Source organism: Opisthorchis viverrini (genome assembly GCF_000715545.1).
Source record: "Opisthorchis viverrini unplaced genomic scaffold opera_v5_55, whole genome shotgun sequence".
NCBI classification, from domain to species: domain Eukaryota; kingdom Metazoa; phylum Platyhelminthes; class Trematoda; order Opisthorchiida; family Opisthorchiidae; genus Opisthorchis; species Opisthorchis viverrini.
The window spans coordinates 1,794,379-1,804,276 of NW_008751709.1; the positions used below are offsets into that span (position 1 = coordinate 1,794,379).

A 9,898-nucleotide genomic window follows, 5' to 3' on the forward strand; every position below is an offset into this window, starting at 1 on the left:
TATGGTTCTGAGACAACGATTGTCGAACACCTGAAGACGTCTCAGTTCCGCTGCTCGAATAGGCCAAGTCTCACAGCTGTACAACAAGACAGCCCGTACTGTAGTCTGATACACACGTCCCTTCAGATTTAGGGATAAACGATTCTGACGCCATAAGTGTCTCAAGTTTGCAAACGCGGCCCGAGCCTTGCAGATTCGTGCATTCACCTCATCTGTCACACTACAGTCAGAACTAATACAACTTCCAAGATACATGAAACGCTCCAAAACTTCCAGTACCTCTCCCTGGATTGTAAGGGGCGTGTTCAGTGACTGCACGTCCACAAGCATGACCTTACACTTTGTGGGTGCAAAGTGCATACCAAAGGATGGGATGACTTTGGTCGGTTCATCCAAGAATACTTGCGCCTTTTCCTGCTCTGTACAGTTCAACCATGAACTGCACATACACAAATAAACTCATGCCACATCGGCCTTCGCGTGGTGACTACTGTCACAATCCAAGGTAGTTCAGTTTATCAGCTACGGTAAACCTACCAATTATAGGTTGGTTCCAGATGCTAGGCTAGGTTTCCGATTGCCGAAAAATGAAGGGAAAGGGTATAAACAGCTGGACACTGGGAGTGGCGGCACAGTCCGTTCGCTCTAAATCATTCTAGTTTTCTTAAGAAACGATGGACCCGGCAGGTACGCATCGAAGACAGCAGTTTTGATGCAACAGTGCTAGTGACTGTAGTTGACCTACGTCTGTCAGAGTCATCCCCATCGATGACCTGAGTCCATCCGAGGAGATGACAGTCGTCAACTTGAGAGAGCTTACTGGTGAGTAATTTCCAACTTCGTTGCCGTGTCATAGAGTTCCCAGCTCTCAGTTGTTTCCAATCAGCGAAAGGCTGTGCAAAGAAAGATCTACGGTCCTCTGACATCCGAATACATTCTTAACTAGCGTAACCTATGAAGCATGAGTAGCTCATCTATCGCGAAAGAGTTCTTTCTTCCAAGAACCATCTGGCCAAACTCAGCATTGTTAAGCCTATGTTTTTGTTTGGTTTGTCTTGTATATCCTCTGCACGTACAGAACACGTGTCTTTCCCATAAAACAGTATAGACAGGGCGCATACTCTGCCAAAGACAGACAAACTGATGTCAAGCAAGGGCCAGCAGTGTCGGAGGTTGCCCTTGCCTTCCCCATCCAAGTTGTCTCCGGATAGTCACCCGCAACTTATAAAAATTCCCAGGAATATAAATTTACCTACCACGTCGATCGGCTGGTTTGCGAGCATCAAATATGGGTTCGAGAGTAACCAGTCTTGCAGCAGCGCTTTAGACTTTGAAAGTGCGAAGGAACTACCACACTGGGCAGCAGGATTGTTTAGGTTATTTCGAATGGCTTGAACCTTTGAAGGATCTGGGCCGAAGAGGATTTTATTGTCCATATATTTACGTTCTTTAAACGAACGTCAAGGTGACTCGGCCCTCATGGTTTCAGGCAGAGAAGTCACAGGTAACACGATAATACCCAAACTGAAGAGAAATGGAGCAGCCTTGCCAGGAACTACTGGACACGGTGAACTCAGGTGAAAGCTTGCCGTGAACCAGCACCGCCCAGAGGAGGATGGAACGATAAGCTGCTATAGCTCCTGAAGGTTGGTCGACAAAAACCATCACTCGACGTTTAGAAGAGCGGCGTTGTTCAATCAAACATATCAAGTAGAAAATATGGTCAGTACTACGGCAAAACTCAGTTTGATTTTTGCGAATTTACCTCTACCGGTAATCGATCAACCTGCGCAAAATAAGGTGGCATCTTGGATACTGCGCCTACATGTTTGATGCCAAGATAGATTTCCCACGATGGCCTTGGGCTATTTCTGGGGGATACAACCACTGTCGAATTGTTTCCTCCTGCCAGTACTTTGTTTTGGTTTCAGGTAGTTTGCAGTAGGGTCGTCAGACTACTCGACGGGACTTCATCAACGTCTTTGAAGTGTCCATTGCAAACCATTCGAATCGGACGCGTTATCGTATTGGAGGAGCGATGTCTAGTGCTAAAGTGCCAAAGTCAGTAAACTTCCGTCAGGTCCTTCTAGGGATCATGTTAAGAAAATACGGCCAAAATGTCTCCTGAAGTGTTCAGTCCATTACCCAAGACGACAGTTCCGGAACGAGCTGCTGTGTCACCATTTTCGCAAACCGTTTCGTTTATACCAGTCTTCTTTTGTCTAGTTTCCTGTAGCCAAAGCCTTCTCTATCTCCTGGGATTTCAAAATCCACCAGCATTCTCTGTCATTCATCAGCCTTCTGCTTATCCGAGGTTTAAGGACTCTGCATGTCCCATCGTGACAGTTGGCATTAACAAGATTAGCACTACAAAACTGGAGTCAGTCTAGTGCTTCTCCTCGTCGGGTGGACTCACCGGAATAATTATGCCAGAACACAACTGTTCAAACGAGATTAGTGTGAGTATATTGGATCATTCAATTAACTTAAGTGCCCCATAGGCACAGACAATGAGTGGTCTAATGTTAATAATAGCATCAGCATGGACAGTACCATTATTAATGACGTTGGCGCTTCAATGCCGTGGGGCTGGAAACTTCCCTTTGGAAAGCAAAACTGGAGTCAGTCTAGTGCTTCTCCTCGTCGGGTGGACTCAACCGGAATAATATGCCAGAACACAACTGTTCAAACGAGATTAGTGTGAGTATATTGGATCATTCAATTAACTTAAGTGCCCCATAGGCACAGACAATGAGTGGTCTAATGTTAATAATAGCATCAGCATGGACAGTACCATTATTAATGACGTTGGCGCTTCAATGCCGTGGGGCTGGAAACTTCCCTTTGGAAAGTCTAAAGGTCTCGGAGAGCTTCAGGTTGTGGTCTAATGTATTTGGGTTTGCCGGGGAGAGAGGAAAGATGAAGAGAGGGCAGTGAAGGTCCTCATATCAACCCAACGTAATCACTCCGAGGTACGGGTAACTATAAATGCTAACTCAGTTTATTGGGACGGAAAACGACAGCACGTCAACCAACCAAGCGCAAAAAGGTTCACAGGCACTGAACTCTAAGAGACACGGCAGCAACAGAACCCAGACTTTTCGGGATCTTTCATATTCCCTTATCAAGTCAAATATCTGCTCCACAGTTTGCTCCATTACGGAGCGTTCCAACAATGAAAATGACAAAAAATCAGCCAGAGATATACTAAATTCTCTTCATCTTTTGGGAGGTACTTCAAAAATGACGTTTTCCAAACTATATAATAAATTGGAGTGATAAAAAAGTGTTGATGGTCCGGCTCTCTGGATCTATGGTCATGCGTAGAGATATGGGAAGGGGTTAACGGTCACATGATATAAACTGGACCGAGAGGATCTCCTGCACCACCGACTGATAAGGGTAAGGCCTAAGATTGATGGTACCACATACGGCCCACTTTTTTGTAAGACGCCTCAAAGAATCTATAAGGAGTAGCCTTTTATGGTAATTCAGAAGCCGCGCACTTGGTGCGTTCACCCAGGTTCATGCCTTCCACCTTTTAGCGATGATCGCGAGAAACAATTTCGCACAGTGCTCAACTATTGCACTCCAATAAATATATCTGCGGTGCACACGGAGCAAGTGATGAGGGTACCAGTAAATTAGGTGCTCTCCCTAATGTGGCTGCAGGCACTGGTACGTTGCTTCAGAAGACGGAAATCAGGCGAAGGTAGCCGAGGAGGAGCCTATGAAGATAGATTCGACTGACTGAGTGGATGCAAGGAACTGTTGAATCAAGGATAGCGGCTCTGTTCAATACTGCACCGTAGGTTTCTCGATGTAGGCACGGCCCGCAGCGAGTTCCCTGACAGTGCTTGGTAGCCGTAGTATCGTGGAGCACAAATAAGAGCTTTACATCCGCATTAATCTTGTTCAAAGAGTCCTGTTGGTGTTGCTGGTCAGGGTGGTCTATGACGAAGTCTTGGACTAGAGGCTTGTTCTCATTACGGTCATTCAATAGTCTATCATTTGAGCGGTAGCGGAAACTAAACTCCGATCGTCGGACATCCAAGACAAGTCTGTTATCACTGCTCCACAGGCACACTAATAATCATATCTGAACGACTAAATGTATTCACAGCTGAGTGATGTTATGCTAAAGTCAAAGCCCATTTGGATCTGAGAAGGGCGGAACATGAGTGTAGTAATTCCCATCGTTGTACAGTTATCAGACTAGTCGCAATATGACAGGATAAGGACCATTAAAAATACGGGACGAAATCAACAACAAATGTGCTTATATGTGTGGGAAGAAAAAAACCCAGATCGTTTGAGAATGCATTTCTTCAAAAAAAGAAGAAATGGCGATACGGATCCAAAATAATGAAACAGTCGCGTAAATGAAAATACAAAGGACTAATGAATGCGAACTGCCAACAGGTAGTTAGAATAAAATCTGACAGAAACTGAGATTCGTAACAGATCAAAGTTAAGTACAAAAGAAGGATATGTACAAAGGAATAGACGGAGATTTCACACCAGATCAAAAGATAGCCCAACTAATCACGACTGGGGTTGTAGCAGGTAAGTAAATTGCTACTTGGTGGATTATGAACTCAGGGAGTTGGATAAAGACTCATCCTGAGCCGCAGATCCAAGCGGGGAGAATTGGCGTGGCTTGTGTCGGGCAAAGTAGTAGAACTGGAAACAGATCTGCACAAAGAGAAAAAGGTCAGCTAATAGGATTTAGGGAAACAGCGTAGTTGTCAGAGATAAATGAACTATTTGGGTAAATTCCCCCACCACACCGAATAACAAGCAGGTCCGAACGGGCGATCCCAAACAAAAGTAGCGACTGGAATACGTCATAAACCGAAGAGTCAACCAGAGATGAAAATGTGTCAAACGTATTTCGATTTCATACTATTGATCGTATTCCTACAAAAGATCTCGTGACACCAGGGTTATCGCCATTGCCAGTAATTTCATGCTTATTTAACAAAAAACCCCAGTGCTTCCAACCTACAAATAGCCATTTGTTCGTTCTGCATGAGGTACGAGGTCACTAAAGTAGCCTGAGTTGACCATAAAATAACTATTGAAAGAAAACTCCGAACAGGAAAGATGGCTTGTCCAAAATGAAACATCAGAGTAGAAACCATCGTAATTAGGACGTTTGATGAGTACTGATACCCAAAACATTAAAAAATTATGAGATATTTGGGTTGAGCTTATAATGTGGGTAGGAGGATTCCTGTCGAGTTCATCAATGAACGTTCGTGGTGACACGTTACTCGTGGGCATACGATATGACCCAGTCTGATGGTGGGCGTCATGAGTTCATCTAGCAATGCAGTTACAATGACCTATGTTTACCTGATACCCAAACATTAAAAAATTATGAGATATTTGGGTTGAGCTTATAATGTGGGTAGGAGGATTCCTGTCGAGTTCATCAATGAACGTTCGTGGTGACACGTTACTCGTGGGCATACGATATGACCCAGTCTGATGGTGGGCGTCATGAGTTCATCTAGCAATGCAGTTACAATGACCTATGTTTACCAAAGGTGGCTGCTATTCACGACCAACAGCCCACCTCGGACTCTGGGTCGGTTCATGGCTGCTGACAAAGGTATGGTAAAGTTCATTATTGAATAAGCAAGACGAGGTGCTGAGAACTATGGTCTTAAAAGATACAAGCTTATACCGTCAAGAACTCAGATTTGGCAGACACCTGGGACGTTAAGAATACAACTAAGATACAAAAATTATAAACATATTCCACGTATTGTTTAACATCTGTCGAAGACCTACTCAGGAGACAGACCTGGAGCGTTCACATCAAACCCAGTTAGGTAACAACAATGGGCACCAGTGGTTCGTATTTCCCATGGTGTCCATGGACCAGAAACCATTCACCGCAACAAACAAGTTCAGGAAGGAAATCGGAGGCAAGATGGCTCGAGTGGTTAGAGCGCGAATTTGCTGACCGGACGGTCCGTGGTTCGAACTCGACCTCTGCCTCCCGACGTACCCTGTCGAGGTTTGGGCAACCTGGCAGTGTCTCAGCCCTTGTGCTTCCCCTGGTTGCCATGGCAGCTAGGCACCGGGTGTTACAGCAGAAGGACGAAAAGCTCCTCATCTAAAGGTTTTACTTTCCGGAAGGACCCACTTAAAACTTACGATTAATCGTTATGAAAGAAATGAAACGAATTTCATTAGACCGGTAGTCGGCTGACTAGCGGAATGCAAACTGTCCTAACTATGGAGTGCACAGTTACATAGATGAGCCGACTAAACTCTGCCCCCACCGCAATATCCAGTTTGGTGTTAGTTGAAGCTAAAACAAGTTACTGAGTTTGCCAGAAGCCTCAGTTTTTGGCAGAACGGAAAGTAAGTTTATTAAAATGATTCAACACTTACAGTCAAGTCAAGCGCCAATACGCCGACGCTTCCAACAAGCCAGGGGAGGGCTTGAAGCAGAAAGATGGGCTCAGTTGAGGTGATGAAAATCTGTAAGCCGTACGAGGTATTACCTAAAATGGATGCAAAAAACAGCGCCGGACAAAGACCTTCTGTCGATCTGCGTCTCCACTGTAAGAAGAGAAAAAGCAGTGTTGATCAGTGCAAGAGTTAGATTAAGGGACAAGTTACGCACAACGAAACCAAAAAAGAAGAGGATTTGCGAGAAGAAACTGAAGTCCCGGTGACAAGATTGCTGAAAGTATGGTCCGCAAGAATCCGACCGACTACTAAACAGCACGGGGACGAGATGGCTCAGTGGTTAGAGCGCGAATTCGCTGACCGGAAGGTCCGTGGTTTGAACCTGACCTCCGTCTCTCGACTTCCCCTGTCTAGGCTTGGGCAACCTGGGAGTGCCTTCTTCGGTGGCATGGCAGCTAGGCACCAAAAAGGCGCTACAACTGAACGATTATTTTTAGTATTATTACTAAAGAGTACAAAATACAATTATACCCATGCTTTTCTTTGGTTTCCTGAACACTCCGATGAGGAAATTTGGTGGAAAGGTGACAAAAACAACGAAAATATCCACTCACTGTGAACACGCTAGACAGATGCGAAACACTGTTGGAACCGCTATGGATGTATGATCAGAAGAAGCATCCAGTAAACAAATACAGCAACCGTCATTGTTTGCACCTTTCGGGCATACAATCTAACTGCTACTCAACTGTGAGGTATCGATCCACCTTAAGGTCAACATTCATTGGGTTCATTCAGTAGAGGTGGATTGATTGTGCACTCACTTGACGTGACACAAATCGATAAGCGTTGTCCGGGCTAGGACAAGGTCAACTACTGACTGGGCCACTAAAGGACTTCTAGGAAAATATACAGAGGGATAATATCAATTGTCTTTCAGATTGATTGGATATTGGGGAGGGGACACTGAAGTGAACGGATAATATGAGCCTCCTAAGTTCTGCTGAAATCAAATGAAGGGTGCATCAAAGCTGTGGAAAACTGACGGTTGATGTTTGGAAGCACTAAAAACTTCACAACGTCTGGAGTGCAGAGAGATGGAAGAATATGTCAGAATGAATAGTGATCCTGAGCCACATAACGTGAAACCGTATGTAGAGCATGTTTATGCTATGATATAATTGGCATCAACCGTGATAAAAAACGAGACATCGGTTGGTTCTGATATGGTGTTAAAGGTCTTGGTGGAAAAGAACGCATCAGGCAATCCCAGAAGAGGCAAAAACGGCCGGTTTGCACAGCGGGGCAAACTTGGCTTCCTTTTTCCTTTTTGCTAGGAGTCGGGGTCTTGCAACACATCAGTGCCGTGTTCCAGATAGCCAAATTCGACCTATTCGTCTCATAAGACCAAGATGAAAGACTGGTCCACTCACTGACCGGAGTAAATCCAATCAGAAACATTTGAGACTGAAGATACGAATTTACGCGGATGCCTATGCCTTTCACATAATACGTGAACACACTTTTCTGTGGTATAAAATCAAGTTGAAATCATGAGAAGGTTTACCAAAGGTAGTTCCGAGTTCCATTGATAATAATCAGCCAGCCATTTTTGTTGGCCAGATTTTCTTTCGACCAGAAATTGTAACAGCGTTTCGCAATTGTTGAGTACAGCGTTCACGATAAGTCAGTGTGATTGAACTCGAGTTTGAAACCAAATTTGCATCATACCAAAGTTCTGCGTCCTTTGTAACAGGGTGCCCAAGAAATTGAAGAAAATGAAACAGTTCACATAAGATTGGGCGCAATGGTCATCACCCTCCTAGTCGGTAACTTCTCCGATTGGGATCCGTGTTTATTTGAGACGGACCAGTCAAAACCACATGCAAGCGAAACTTCCAAATATCAATCAGATGAGAGATATCAAATAGTCTTTGGGAACTGCTTAGGTGCAAGTAGACCTGGACAAATTGTCCACCCAACCCGTGCCGATGGTATCTCCTCGTATGGTGACGAAACGCTTGCAAGGTGGTTGCCCAGCTCGGCGAACGTATCACTTGCCATCTCGACAGCCGTAGTGCCTTTTCGGGTTCAGAGTCATCGGTAGGCTCGCATGTCTTGAACACAGCCCTCCGGTGCAAAATTATCGGCGACACAATTCAAACGCAGTCTGGATCACGGACCAAACATCATCTTACCAACTCTAAACGATGATTGGCCATCAGCACGTTATCACAGTGATCAGTTAAACCGCCATGACGGTCCTTTAGCTAGTTCGTTTGTAATCTCGACTGTCACTGAAGCTAGCCGAGTCTCTACTTCAGGGTTACCGTCTCCGGATGATAGTCCATAGCCCAGTCGGCTATACTTCCTCACGTAGAAAGGTGATGCCCAATGAAACCTTTTGTGTCTTGGGTCAGGTGGTAACGGGGAGGATAAGGAAGGGCAGTCACTTGATGGTAGTTCGCATACGATTATAGCTAGTGCGAGATAGGTGGACCTACAGGTAGTTGAAAGTATGTCTAGGTGTGGGCGCCCTGGCAGTATCTGCCATCAGCCGCCTTACTTGCTGCATACAGCAGGGCGGGTAAGCGAAAATACGCTACTGCTGACGCCTCCCTTCTTTCTCCTTCACACGACACGCTTTCCCTCTCTCCCCACCCCATTAATGACTCTCTCCTTGTAGGCCCAGCACTTAGGACTGATGACTCCGTTCGTCATGCATCGGTTTCGTATGCAGCATATGTTCGTCACATGGTGCCGACATCCTCAGGTATCTCGCAATCAATCTTCAAGCCTCGACACCCAGTCTATCTGGCCGCGTTCGGTGTCCGCACTCTGAAGCAGAACAACAAGCTACTCTTGCACGCACCCGACTCGCTTGGCATTGATGTGTGCTGTGTCTCAGAAACGTAGAGACGCTGCCACTTAGTCGCTCAATACAAAACCCTCAGACATATCCGGCTGCAGCGGATTCTTATCACCAGGCGTGCGCAACAGGAACCTGGAAGAGTGCGACAGGGCAGTCAGTTCAATTACAGTACTTGAATCCTGCATCATTGCTTCTGACAGACAGCATACATCAGTGCAAGGGAAAACGAGTGCACGGCTAAGAACCACCTGTTGTCTTTCTTGTTTCAGTGTGCGAACATTAAAGGCAGTTAATTAGACCGGCTTTCGGCGTTTGAAAACAGACTTCGAAGTGTTCAGGGTTGTTACCGAAGCCGGTCATCCAGGAGCTGCAGCTTAGTGTATGAGCAAATGAAGCATCAGTTCTAGTGCTGAGAACTGTGGAGATAGTACTCAAGTTGGATTGGAGTAGAGTAGAACATGGAATACACGAAAGTGTAAGAAGGAAGGTATCAGAAGTAGGATGTCTTCACTATCCGCAGCGAGTAAAGTGACACGGCTGATAACACCACGCGACGGCCGATACGATTTCTAATTTTCAGATTCATGGTTGTACACG

At 45.4% G+C, this 9,898-nt stretch overlaps 1 protein-coding gene across 1 annotated transcript in view; it reads right to left on the reverse strand.

The window, feature by feature from the left end:
* Positions 1 to 9,898, reverse strand: part of T265_03641 (hypothetical protein) — a gene marked incomplete at both ends in the record, with an annotated part of 43,467 nt that overhangs the window by 9,276 nt on the left and 24,293 nt on the right. Inside the window, one exon of the mRNA XM_009168176.1 lies at positions 6,409 to 6,579. Coding sequence (XP_009166440.1) covers positions 6,409 to 6,579 — 171 coding nt within the window. The remainder of the gene's footprint in view (positions 1 to 6,408; positions 6,580 to 9,898) is intronic.